Consider the following 14517-nt stretch of genomic DNA (forward strand, 5'->3'; position numbering starts at 1 on the left):
TGTTGTTTGCATCTTTCTGATATATTGAGCGGTTGCGATTGAACAACTTTTTTCTAATTAAAAAAAATACTATTCTTATGACTGTAGGTACAACCTACTTCTTTTATGTTAATTAGTTCAATGAATAGTTAATCGCAATCTAGTATTGAGTATAAGCATTAGTTTAGTAAGTTTATTAGAAAATAAAAGTAGAAATAGCCTTCTGATTTCCTTTCATACTTTACACAGGCTTAGGACTGTCTACCTACGAAATTTGCATCGCTTTGGTCTTGTCCTGCCAAATTTTGACCGGTTCACCCTTTGCAGCCCCAAAATAATTCGCGCTCGCTGCGCTCGCGGCTCCATATCACATGTCACATTTATCTTTGTTTCATAGTTGAGGCATTCAATTCCGAAAAAAAAACATTTTTCGCGCACGTCCTTTATGGCTTTTTATGATATGTTTATTTACTTCAAGAAACCTATAAAGAAAAAATCGCGCTCGCTTCGCTCGCGGCTTCTTATACATTTCCACTTCATTTCTGTGCATACCTTACTTTTTGTATTTGCATTTTTAATTTACAGTGGTTTTTATTTCTTTTGGGTCCTTAGACTAAAAAATTTTCGCGCTCGCTTCACTCGCGCTTCCTTACATGTTATACATATCTTGTGCGGGGACTTTTTCCACCAAAAAAGTTGACGCTATCAACATCTTTTACTGAATGTAAACATTGTTATAGATGTTTAAGTTCTTAAGTTTGGGTTAAATAATAAACTGTTCTAAGTACTTTGATATACATATGTTGGTACCTATTAATCGCAATCTTTCAATGCATAAGGGCCACTTGGGTAATGATTGCACAAGGGCGCTACACTAGCTAGAGATGCCTTTGGCTAGAATTACTTTTTCAGAAAATAAACTATAAAAATTTCGCGCTCGCTTCGCTCGCGCTTATTTACGATTCCTTCTCTCGTCTTGCATCGCGCCAAGCGCATTAAAATATAAATCAAAATCTGTTCAGTTTTCATCGGTTGTAGTGGTATTAGCAATGACAATTGTTAACCTGAAAAGCAGATTTCCACAACCTTTTAAGGGCTGCATGTGCCAATACATTATACCTAAACTTGGGGGCGGCAAACTTGCCACCTGCCCCGGGCGGCGGATAGCCACGCTACGCCACTGCCACAAGGTAAAGTTTTGCCTCCCTCATTTATTTAAATAAAAGTACTCATACTACTAAAATACTATAGGTAGGTACTTTGAATTCATCGCTTCTCAAGACGTTTAATCTCATGTTCAAGATAACTTGCTGGGATTACGATTACGAATCACACGAGTGAAGAGTTAAAACGTAGGTACTTTATAAGGATTAATCCGTGAGTTAAACAATCGACCCCAAAATTGCAGAACTCAGAAATAAAACAATGTAAAAGTACTGCTATTATTACTTTAAGTATGACTAGAATAACTCCTGAATTTCAGACATTCAGTAATTTTTATCATGATAACGAGCAACGCCAAAGTTAGCGTTGGTAGAATTATATAAGTACGTAATTTTATTAACGTACCTAACTAACCTATCGAAGGAATCTAGTCATTTGTACTATTCATTGTTATCAGACCTATAATTATTTTATAATAATTAACCATTAGGTTTCAAGTACTTTTTAGTAATTTGGAATTTCAGCTAGACTTACCGGCCTACCAATAAATACCCCTTTATTACTAAACCTGTCATAGCTGGGAGGACCGATGAAAAAGAAGGACCGATGAAAAAAGATGTTTAGTTACCTACTTGTAGTTTCTGAGATTTTGTGATGAGCCAGAGAATCAGTGACCGTTCGATTTTATAACTCGCAGGTAGAATACCTGTGGATAGTTAAATAGGCACATAAACAATATTTGTATCCAAGATGTTCTGTTTTCTTACTGACCGCCATAAAAGGAAGTTGAAAGAAGTACTTATCAAAGTTAAAAGAACTATTGGCAGTTTTGGGGTGTAGCAACACTGATCCAGTTGACATTGACATTCATTGACAATAATCAATATATTGTCAATGAATGTCAATGTCAACGTCAACTGTCAGACAAAAACTTTAAAATGTCAAAAAGTTTTTGACATTTAAAAGTTTGTTTTGGCTTCGGTCGGCGTTCCAATGATTTCTATTTAATTGTAAATTAAATATTTGCTATAATATAATGGCTTTAAATCCTCGCAAATACTTAGTAAAAGATTTAGTTAATAAGCCTACACCTCTGGATGTGTGGATACAGGGAACGATAGAACAAACTGTTGGTGCCGATATTTTAATCGTTTCAGACTCCACTGGACGTGCGAAAATAACAAAATGCGAGATAGCTCATGGAATCATAGATAAAACCGCATTGCGAAAAGGTATGCTTTTATATTATAATGTAATTACTCTACATATCTTTGAACTAGCTTCTGCCCGCGGTTTCACCCGCATCCCGTGGGAACTTCTGCACGAACCCATATAAAAAGTAGTCTATAGCCTTCCTCGAAAAATGGGCTATCTAACACCGAAAGAATTGTTAAAATCGGACCTGTAGTTCCTGAGATTAGCGCGTTCAAACAAACAAACTCTTCAGCTTTATAATATTAGTATAGATATAATTTTACTTTAGCTTCTGCTTTTCTTTTATCGTTGCTTGTTTGCCTTATTTAATATTGTAGGTATTTCTTGTTATACATCCTACCAAATTTTCTAAAATATATTATGGACATTAGAACAACCACTAAGATTATCAATAACAATGAATAATGATCTTGTAACAAAACATTACCAGGCCCTCACCATACTTGTGTGCCAAAAATAATCAAGCCTTTATCCATTGCTGTTTTGTTTATCCTTACTTGTATTGTAATTGGCACTAATATTCCAATATTCTATTTATTTTGAATCACTATTATAGGTACATACTGCTGCATAATAGGTTCTGCAGTAAGAACAAAAGGATTGCCTGAAATTCAAGCCAGCAAATTTATCGACTTGACGTCCCAGCCCCACATGAAAATAGCTTGGGAAACTGAAGTTAAAGAAGCCAACTTATTTTTAGAAGGAAAATTGATACCAACCATCTCATCTGTCTAGCCGATTCGACCCCAACCATGTTGGGGTCCGCTTCTAGTCTAACTGGATGTAACTGAGTATCAGTGTTTTAAAAGGAGCAACTACCTGTCTGACCTCCTCAAACCAGTTAGGTGATCTTCACACTACCCCGCATCACGCTGCATCTTGCGTGTCGACGCACCTACGCGCGTTCCTGCGGGAGTGCAGATCTGCATCATCGTGCGGGTTTTTCACGCACTCACGCGCGTAGGTGCGTTTTGTAAATTCACGCACAGCGAGTTCCATTTTCAAATATACACGTCACGCCCATTCAAAATCACGCGCGGCATTGCGGGATTCAGTGTGCCATACCTTGCGTCTCGCCCCGCACCTACGCGCGGGGGTGCGTGTTTCTCCGCATGTATGTGCGTGATCCGCATGAATGCGCGTGGATGCATTTTCAGTGTGTTGGACTATGCGTGTTTTCCATACAAACGGAGATATTTCCATACAACGGAAAAAAACGCATCCACGCACTACGCTGCATCATGCGGGGCAGTGTGATAATCGCCATACCCAGACAAATTAATACCCCTAGGAAAGACTGGTTATCAGACTTACTGGCTTCTGACTACCTGTAACAACTGCCTAGTGGTAAATGACAGCCAGAACCAACAGTTTGATAAAATAAAAAATGTTTTTATAAAAGTGGTGTTTAATTCCTTCACCATACAAAATAATACATTCTTCACTTGATTGTATTGTAACAAAGTAGATGAGCCAGAAATTGCCCACCAATGGAATTATTCTGTCTTCATATCACAGTTTATAGATAACAGTGCTTTTGCAAATCACATTTACAACATAAATGCAATTTCTGGCTTGAAAGAAGCCTCTATAACAGGAATAAAATAATATATCATTTGATAATTTAATATTTGCTTACAGTATTGGCATCTTATGCTTATTTCTGGTAGTATATTGCGATTTTTTATTACAAGTTGTAAATAATTAAAGTTATTCATAACCATTTCCATAAATATTTAACATTAACTTATAGCTTGGCGTTGGACTTCAGCAGTGGGCCCAACTTTTGTGCGAGCATGATATTTCCGGAAATCTTGAGCTTTCCCTTCATGTAAGCCACTTGTGGGCTGAGTGTGCCTGCTGCGATGTCTACCATGTCACCGTCAGAAACAGTCAGGGTAGTGTCAGCCTTACCACTCTTTGGTCCACCTTCATGTACCGCTGGGGTCTTGAGGTCCAAAGCTGTGAAGAAAAATATTTATTAGTTATATGCTAATGGCATTATCATATCAGTAAACACGGGCTGAACTGTACTACTGCTGGGCAAAGGCCTCCCCATTTTTTCTCCACGCTTCTCAATTCTTCGAGAGTTCTACCAATTAGGCATCATGAGTTATCTTAGCAGGTTGTGTTTAATTTTTTTTTAACTCAAAATATTGCTGAGCTTCCGTTTTTTAATAAAACGTGCAAACAAGAAGCAAGTAAAACGGGATGTTCATCAAAAACCTCATACTCACTCCAAGATTTAACAGTCTTTCCACTCTCAGTGATATTGTAAAGGAACACGCCACCGATGCTCTTAGCCAAGTCCTTGTTCTTGCCAACCTCCTCTTGGATTTTGGCGAAGAGTGCATCAGACTTGAGAGCACCAGAGGGCGCTGCTGTCGACGCGGGCCCTGAGGAAGCCTGGCCGGATACAACGTTCTTAAAATCAACGTATGCACCTGAAAAATAAAGATTATTGTTAAATCTTTTTAAAACTTTATAACTGGGGATTACAATAACTGATGCATTCGTTTTTCGATTAGAGATTATGACATAAGTTATGTGAAGCTTATATCAAAATGAAATCTCCAATCGCAATGGATGGATTGGTATTGTAATCCGCAGTAAGATAACGCATAGAAAGTTACGTCAATTCGTGGCAAATTAGCAATTAGTAACGTCACTCGTTGAATGACTTGCTATTTATTTATGAGAGAATATAAGAAATATGTACTGTTTACTTTCCTACTACCTTGTTACTACAATAACTTTTCAAATAGGGAAGTGTTATATTATTTTATTAATACTGTTTAGTTGTTATAGTTTTAGTAGTATGTAACAATAACCTGTGTAAATAATGTGGTCGCCTGTAATCGGGAGGGCACACTTGACCTATACTATAAAATGGCATAACTTGTGTGATTGTGTGACTCCTGTTGGCAATCCTAATAAACAAATATTTATATTCTGTCATACGTACCAGCAATGACAGTGTTGCCAGTCTCCTTGACCTTAGTCTGGAAGAGCACACGCTTGCCTTCGACCCACATCTCGGTGACAAGGGTCTGACCAGGCAGCACGGGCTTCACGAAGCGAGCCTTAAGCGCCTTGAAGTTTGCGGGGTCGTTGCCTCCGAACCTGTGTAAAGAAAAATTATATTTATTTACTGTCACCTGTCAGTTTGTTAATGTCACCTTAAAAGTTCTTATGCCTCGTAGTGAAATAAAATAGCTGTTCCACGCGGTTTCACCCGTGTTCCGAGGGAACTTGATCCAGTAGCTGGACAAAATATACCTTAAGTTACTCGGGCGGATAGGACAGCTCCCCAACAGTAAAAGTATTTTTCAAATAATCAAATCGGTTCAGCAGTTTGATATATCCTCTTTATTATATCAGTAGAGATTAGGATTATGCTATACTGAATATACCATTAAAATTTTAATTATATACTTACTTGGCCAATACATGTCTGGCAGAGAATCCAAGGGTCGCCATTCCGTGGAGGATGGGCCTGGGGTGACCGCTAGCGGCCGCCACATTGGGGTCAATGTGCAGTGGGTTCAAATCACCAGATAACCTAGAAATATATAAAGAAAGTATAAGGAAAATACTTAGCTTCTCATATTTACCTCACATCATCATCCCTTATCCCAATTTTATTTGGGGTACGAGCAGCATGTGTTCTTTCATACTCTTTGATTTTCCCACAAGTAATATTATACTTTCCTAACATGATGTTTAATTTAGTGAAGATTTTAAGTGAAATAGTCATCATAAATTGTAGAAGGAAATCAAATCTGATATCGCATAAGTATCTAAATCTTCTGTCCTTGATAGATGCATCAACCTTGATTACATCTCCACCAATTGTGAGTTTTTGTTTGCCTCTATTAATGGGATAATGATTCCATTACGAAATACATAAGAGAAACATGCAATTTCTTACAAAACAAAAACAGTTCTAAAAACTAAAAACACGCATCCTTTATTATCATCAGAACTCAAATCATGTGCAAAATTTCATCCTGATGGGAGACCGGGAAGTGGGTCAAATTAAGATTCCAAGATTTTCTTACATACATGGTTACAAGTGAAGCTAATATAAGCGTGTTAATAATAAGCTCATAGTAACCTGTAAAGCGAAGCCTGTCCCTCAGCAGTGCGTTGTTCAACAACAGCGTCGGGTGCTCTCTTAGGCGCCGGCTGTACTTCAACCGCTTGTTTGCTGTTGCGGGGGCCGTTGAACCCGCCCTGTCCGAGCACGAAGATATGTTGCTGTGTGCGTGCTACGAGCTGCTTGTTCTGGTAGATTTCACCTGGGAAGGGAAATAAATAATTGTCACTTGGGAAAATACTAGGAGACCCCACAGCCACAGAATCCCCATAGGTCACGTCATATTCGTTTATTCGTCAAAATCGTCGAATAAATAACATTATCATCTCCCAAGCCTTTTCCCAACTTTGTCGGGGTCGGCTTCCAGGCTCGCTGGATGCAGCTAAGTGCCAGTGTTGTCTAACCATCATCAGTTGTTTGTACCATAACGAGATTACAAACAAATCCATGTGATAAATGTAATAATAAAATGATAAATAACATTTTATAAGTATCAAATTGTACGCATCTTATCTAATTTTTATCATATCTGGCACCACATTTTATAATGTTTATCACAAAAATAAGATAAAACATAACAAACAACACGTTTAATGTGGCTGTCATAAACAAAATAAAACCACTTTCATTGATAGAAAAGCCTGTATCTAATACTGAAATGACAAATAACGCCATTTTATTACTTTTACGTGGCACAGTACTGAAGTATGAGTTCGAAAAGAGACTTCTAAAATTTGAAGTCCTTGATTGCCTTGCCACTCTCATCACCAATGCAAGAAAACTTTAAAACCCTAATAAATGCGTTGGTCAAGATTATTATGATTTACTTGTCTAGAGGTATGCATGTGACAAGAAGTTTTTGACACAAAATCGAAGATTATGTATGTGTTACCATGATATACACTTTCTATGGCTATGTTATTAACAAAAAAACTCACTGTTGACGATGGAAACAGCGCTTGATCCCTTGTCCAGAGTATCGACAACATAGCTGCGTACTTTGAAGTCACCCTCAGTACCGGGCAAATCTCCCACGAATTCGATGAATTGTTCACCGTGAAGAATCTAAAGGCGACAGAAAAACATATTAAAATTTGATTTCACACGCACATGATATAACACAAGTAGTTGTAATTGAACATACGATTGAAAGGATCGCTCAATAACACAGTTATTCACGTACAATAATATCGGCCAAATCTAATAGTGATTTCCCCCTATTATATTGACATTTTCACTGGCAATATTAAAAAGTAGGTTTCATCTCAAAAAAATTATAACAACATAAAATATCACGAATAACTCGCTTTTAAATTGTTGCTAAGTGGATACATATTAGGGATTGCGCGTGACTTTACGTTATAAATTACATCTTAACTGCCATTTTGTCAACGTTAAGCTTTCTTGGTTTTAACTGCCTAGTTAAAACCAAGAAAGCTTAAGCCTTTAAAGACAAGCAAACTTCTAGAAGAACCACATAAAATAATCCATATGAAAAGAGGCGTTTTTGGGGGTGCTGCCGAATGTAATGAGACGTGAACAAAATACTCATTTACTAAGCCTAATTTCAAAATAACTTAATTCTATACTTACGTTAGTAAAGTCAGCGTGTTTGCCCGGAGGCATGGAGTTAGCCACAAGCGGGGACTCGATGGCCATACCCGGGAGGATGAAGTATGTGGGCAGAGCCGCGAAGTTCTCATGAGACTCGTACAAGAACTTCAAGTCGCTTTCGTTTTCTACTGATGCTCCGACTGAGAAAAAATTATGTTTGTGTAAAATATTAGTTGCGGTTCCAGCCACGTCTTAACAGAAATACGTACTTCCTGACTTATCTTACTCTTTCCTATCTTCCTTTCTCAAGCTACGGACTACGTATATGGGAAGGGGGTGTCATAATTTCATGTAAATTGGTTTAGTCGTTTTGGCGTGGGAACATTGCAGATATTGACAGTGAGGATGGGGGCTGAAAATATTTTCAGGATTTCTAAATTTTTTACGTGTAACTTCTTTAAGACACATTACTTTTTTTTAGTTATCATATTGTACAATAAACATATTTATTTCCTTTAATAATATTGTGCAAAGGAAACTTTTGAAGATATACTTACTTCCGAGGGCATACAGTACGAGATCCTTAGAATCATACTTGTAACTCGACCAGTAGGATTCACGGTCACCGTCTAATTTGCTGCGCTCTTCGAAGTCCTACAAAAATTGAGAATAAATTATCATTGGTAAGGACGAACAAAAATACTCAAAAATAAATCTTATTGAACTGGTTTTAGAGTCCAAAGTTAAGTTATGCATCAAACTGCAGTTTAAGCCGGTTCGGCTTTGTAGGTATTATTTCTTTGACAAAGTATTATAATAGCCTAAAGTTGCTAACATTTTCGCGGTTCTAGTTCTAGTAGCGATAAATTTATTTGATTTGTACTTTGGTATCGGAGGATTTTAAAATACTTGTTTATATGTAACTAAGTTATTAGACTTTGGAACTACATTGACCTCGAGTTTTATTCCACAATATTTCTTCGTTTAGGAGGTTCTATAAATAACGTCGACGGCATGTAATAAAAAGCCGTACCAGTTCTAAGCAAAGGATGAATAAGAATCTATAATAGATATTTGCATTTTACTCAAGAATGGAGGATGAGTTGAAACCTAAATTACCTGATATAGGGCTTTGTTTACTTGAAAAAAGTCGAAAATAATTCTTCAAGATATCATGCTCATTTATCTATAATCAACTAACTAATATATAGATAAAAGAATAGTTACCTTCTGCCAAATACCTACAAATAATCCTCTTACGATCTTAATTTGTAGGTAAGTACTAAGTACCTTTTCATTCTTCTGAGTACACCGACAGTTTATAATCTTTATATCTTAAAGAAGGACAAGATAATTTGAATTGAAGCGTCTTATTTCTTTTTCTTTTCCATAGAGACAAAATCTACAGATTACCATACTTAGACAAAAATGTGTTATTTTCCTCAATCCTGTATCTTTATCAGGTCAATGTACTAATGCTGTGGCCAAGATTGGTATGACTATTGATAGGAAACGGAAACAGCTTTGATAGGAAACGGTATTAGTTGATTAATTTTTAATCAAAGATTCATTTTTAACACGCTTATTTACCTGACTACTTGCGAATTGAGCTTAGATTCTGAGGCGTTATTAAAATAGAATAGAACCCTTTAAAAATTCCATCTATTACGAAAACGCTATGTAAGAACACCATAAGTTTTGTTCTATCTATTAAAGCGACAATAAACTCTACAATTTTTTTTTAATTATATTAGTATGCAACATACCTGAATCTTCTCAACTAGATTGATAGTGGTGTCAGCAATCTTTTCAAGATGGATGGAGTCTTTCATGTTTGTCGCTTCGGGCCAGAACTCCTTGACAGACTCGATTGTGACTGGGTCTGAAGGCTTCTTCCTATAGGAGTAAATGAAATCATAGGATTTTAGTAACTGCAAGTTATATTTATAAAAGATTTTTTATGGATTGAGTCTTTTTGACAGTCAAACTGTATTAATAAATACGACCCTGTTGAAAATATCCTCGTATGAAATTCAGTTGGGTTTCTTTAGTTTATGGAACCTTTATTTGTTCCTCAATAAAATTGTTGACATTGTGCAGATTTTAAAATAATGAATGATGTTGAAAGATCGCAATGTATAAACATAGCATTGTTTGTGAATGCAATAAAAAACAATAACACTCGATATAGAAGAATTTCCTTTTATTTATACAAACAATAAATATCGAGAGTTACTGTCATTGATAAGTTATGCCGTGATTAAAAATAAATTACTTATATGTACTTATAACCTTCATATCTTAATTAATAACTCATTCTGCATCTTTTTTAAGTACCTACAAAAAATTATATTGCTTTACAGAATTTTTTTTTATTGTAGGACTTACTTCAGAATGGCACCTTGTCCTCTAACGTAGTGCATCTTGGTCGCGTATCCGAGAGTGGAGTCAATGACCGCGCCGGAGTCGGGGAACGATTCGTGGCACATGTATGCCTGCAAATATACATGCATTTATAATGTTCAGTAGGTATAATTTTATGATGATTTTTCTGAACCATTCTATTTCTCGTATACTGACGAAATAACTTCAGTAAATACATAATTTTTTTAAGGAGTTTTGGGGTCTAAATCTATTTCTAAAAATTGCTTGGTTATTTGGTTACCAAACTATTTTCCTGAGTTTCAGCCAAATTCTGATGAGACTACTAAAAGCGAACAACTCCTAAGAGTCAAGCTAGTTTTACCGGTATCTAAAATATAGGTTCTGGTCCCCCTTTTAGGAATTTTCTTTCTGCTCTAAACCTTGATGATAAGGACTTGAAAAGGCCATGTGATACTACCCTAACTAAAAATAACAACTAGTGTTCGTTATACTTACAACAACAGGAGCAATAAGCTCAGGCTTCATAGCCTCAAACATTTCTGGGGGCAGAATGTCTTCAGTGAGACGAGACGCGGCCGTGGGCACGATGGTGTTCACCTTAATGTTGTATTTCGAGCCTTCGATGGCAAGAGTGTTGGTCAAACCGACCAGACCCATCTTTGCGGCGCTGCGGAACAATAGGAGGGTTAGGTACACTCAAATATAGACTTTATTGAGACAGTACAGAGTTCAAATTTCTAAAGCAGATTAGAAAGTGTTAATTCTGTGTGGGTCTTTCTTGTTCTACGCATTTGCTCTAGTTAACTGATGAAATTGACTTAAAAGGGAGTCATACAATAGTCAAAGTACAAAGTTTTGGCAATACTAGTTCATCTTTGGGATGAGATACTTTTGTGTATTTTTTTTAAGACACATTGATACCTAGTGATTAGCATTTCGGTATTTTAATCTTATCAACGCAACAATCCCTTGCACAAATTATATGCAAATTGGATATTTTGCGGTATTTCGATAAGTCTTTGTTCTTTTCTTAATACCTACACTTACTTATTCACAGTTTGCAGTTTAATTATAAACAGACTTAATTATGAGTCGCTTTAATTGCGTCATTGTTTCGTTCTCATCATGATTAGTGATTTCACGTATAAGTAAGTTTGTATAACTCCAATACTTGGGTATATTTGGAGTTGCAGGAATGACCTGTGTTGAAAAATAGGTACTTTATCACCTTGAAATAAGCATGTCATTAAACATGCGTTTGTATTCATATTAGCCGACCCCAACATATGTAGTTGGGAAAAGGCTCAGAAGATGATGATGTGTTCATATTAGTAAAATGTTTACTGCCCAGGGATAACAACTGCATAAAGTACTAATAATATAAAATGCAAATGATATTAATGTTAACTGACCTGTAGTTAGCCTGGCCAAAGTTTCCGAAGATTCCGGCATTACTTGAGGTCATAATGACGCGACCATACTTTTGCTTTCTGAAGTGTTCCCATGCGGCGTGAGTGGTTTTGTAGGCACCTTTCAAGTGAACCAGGTGAATAAGGTCCCAATCCTATGGAAAAATAACATTCTTAGGTACATATAGTCAGCACTTCTAAAATAACTACACAAAAATCTTTTTTAGCAAGTTTTGTAAGTATTTTTGAAACTTTGACATGGACGATGGTCTTTTGTTGCTGACTGTCCCTACATAGTTTAATCAAATTTAATTTAATCAAAAAATTCCATGACACAGGTACTGGTATATTGACAAAACGGATACATCAGTACAATCATTGAAAAGCCGATTATGATAAATTGATAGAGATATTATATATCATTACATAAGAGAGATAACTGAACTATCTTGTCTTCTAGATAACGCAATATTCAAGTGCAGTAGGTATCTTGTCATAGCTTATCATTAACACCACCTAGGTTTTATGACCGCTTATCAAATATCATACTTAGTTACTTAAAGATAAGGTTTGATCTTATAAAACAGTAAATATCTCACCTGATCGGACATTTTAGTGAAGCTCTTATCACGAAGTATTCCCGCATTGTTGATAAGGATATCGATTCTGCCGAAGTTATCTAAGGCGGTTTGGATAATCTTCTCGCCCTCCACGACATTGTTGTAATCGGCGACCGCAACACCACCTGTATTTATTAACATAATTATTACATCATCATCATCATTTGCCTTTTTATCGACCCACTACTGGGCACAGGCCTCCTCTCACACGGAGAAGGATTGAGTATTAATCAACATGCTTGCTCAATGCGAGTTGGTGATTTCAGACTTTATAGTCCAGGTTTCCTCAAGATGTTTTCCTTCACCTTTTAATCATTCATTGGTGTCCAAGATATAGTCAGAAAGTACATATGAATTTAGAAAAGTTGCATTGGTATTTGCCTGACCTGAAATCAAACTCATACTTGAGAGTTTTTTCTTAACCCACTTGGCTACATATATGACTTAATACTTAGTTATTACCTACATAAGAAACTTAATTAATGTTTTAAAGGTTAATCAGGTCGAGACAATGTTTGGAATACATTATTTTATTTATATCTATTTAAAATGCATGTACTATACAAAGTCAAGGTTTTAGTTGTCTGTTATTTTTAAATAAGAAAGTGCTGTTGTTTGCAGGTTTAGGAAGGTCTTAAGGGAATTATTTCCCATACTTGGTATACATCCCCTATTATGTTATTTTGATACGTATATTACTGTAATATAAAGCACCAATAAAGGTGTTCATGGACTGGTCACCAGCCTCTTCCTATGCTCTTTCAGAAAGCTGAAAACTATCACTGAGTCTGTGAAAGTAACTACTAATAAATGAGAAAGTCATCATCAATAATTTAATTGCCAACAACATGTTTGTCTGTTAGATCCTAGTGCTAGAGATATTATGTATTTTTGGTAGACTCTTTTATGTACTTTTTAATACTAGTTCTTTTTCATGGGCACAAAATAATTCCTTCAGGCAGCGAACATAGCTGTGGGTTGGGTAGTATATAACTTGATAATTTAAAAGTGGTAAATTGGCAGTCACCAATGTAATAGTAGTGTCCATCTAACAACAAATAAATAAGTTGTAAGCTAAAAATGCATCTGACATGACAGATAGTTATTGTTTTCTTTTTTGTAATAACTCGTTTAGCTTAATACTCTGTATAATATTTTTTGTATTTGATTCTTGTCTGGTTATTTCATAGCACTGATTTAAATGCTTATAAGATGAACGAAACAATGCCTTTTTTATTATGAGAAAACAGTATGCATACTGAATTTCATAAACACACACACATGATTAAGAAATTAAGTTAAAAAGGGTTCAAACGTTCTATATGCCTCAGTCCAAAGTTGAAATGAGGAAATCTAGAGAAAAATTCATGTTCATTATCACATTAAGTAATAAATCTTAGACTGAGCATGCAAATCTATTACTTACACCCAACCCAACAATAACTAAGAAGTCAAAAGTTCAAAAACATAAAAAAATAATGAGTTGAGTATGAATCTGCAATTTTACCTTTGTCCTTGATTTCCTTAACAACGGCGTCCGCAAAGTTTGATTTTCCACTGCCGTCGCGAGAGCCACCGAGGTCATTCACCACTACTTTAGCGCCTCTTGAGCCCAGCAACAGAGCGTAGGCTCTGCCGAGGCCACCACCGGCGCCGGTCACCACCGCAACACGTCCGTCAAAGCGAAGCTGGTCCATTCTTCACGACAAACCGAATGTAAATGAGAAAGGAATCGACTAACGAACTCAGAACCGGCGTAATTATCAGTGTCAAAGTCCAACTTAAACATTCGCTTTCGATAAACAAGTTATGTGCGTACGTTCCACTTATAAGATAAAGTTTGATAATATTGAACTTTTACTTGAATTGTTGTTGTAACTCAATGCTGATTACGTACCTTCGCTTTTTGCAATGTGATGTGACGTAACAAATTCCAATTTTCGTGTAAATTAATACAATAAAGTTCTGAGAACAACACAGGAACTCAGAATGAATAATTTAATAACAAGTTTTTTGTTCAACTCTCTTGCTTTTCACGTCACTGACAGTACTCTTTGCTGACAGTTTTGTATTTGTATGACAGCCAGCTGTC

General features: G+C 36.2%; 1 protein-coding gene across 1 annotated transcript; it reads right to left on the reverse strand.

Annotated features, from left to right (window-relative positions):
* Window positions 1–3748: 3748 nt before the first annotated feature.
* On the reverse strand, window positions 3749–14481 carry LOC124638194 (peroxisomal multifunctional enzyme type 2). The gene is made up of 15 exons (XM_047175092.1): window positions 14323–14481; window positions 13933–14123; window positions 12405–12550; window positions 11809–11960; window positions 10892–11063; window positions 10400–10506; window positions 9778–9907; window positions 8569–8665; window positions 8051–8211; window positions 7396–7522; window positions 6476–6659; window positions 5798–5920; window positions 5324–5481; window positions 4596–4802; window positions 3749–4320 (listed from the first exon to the last, which is right to left on the reverse strand). Exons 2-15 carry the CDS (start codon window positions 14120–14122, stop codon window positions 4106–4108), a joined length of 2169 nt encoding a protein of 722 aa, XP_047031048.1. The 5' UTR covers window position 14123; window positions 14323–14481; the 3' UTR covers window positions 3749–4105.
* Between the last annotated feature and the right edge of the window lie 36 nt (window positions 14482–14517).

Source organism: Helicoverpa zea, chromosome 17 (genome assembly GCF_022581195.2).
Source record: "Helicoverpa zea isolate HzStark_Cry1AcR chromosome 17, ilHelZeax1.1, whole genome shotgun sequence".
Taxonomy (NCBI): Eukaryota; Metazoa; Arthropoda; class Insecta; order Lepidoptera; family Noctuidae; genus Helicoverpa; species Helicoverpa zea.

What these genes read in the sequence shown, in the direction of transcription:
- LOC124638194 (XM_047175092.1), bottom strand. Translation starts at nt 14,122, where the DNA reads ATGGACCAGCTTCGCTTTGACGGACGTGTTGCGGTGGTGACCGGCGCC. An exon ending in ATCTAGTTGAGAAGATTCAG is followed by an intron (nt 8,666 to 9,777) that starts GTATGTTGCATA and finishes CAATTTTTGTAG; the next exon opens with GACTTCGAAGAGCGCAGCAA. An exon ending in GCCAGACATGTATTGGCCAA is followed by an intron (nt 5,482 to 5,797) that starts GTAAGTATATAA and finishes TTCTTTACACAG; the next exon opens with GTTCGGAGGCAACGACCCCG.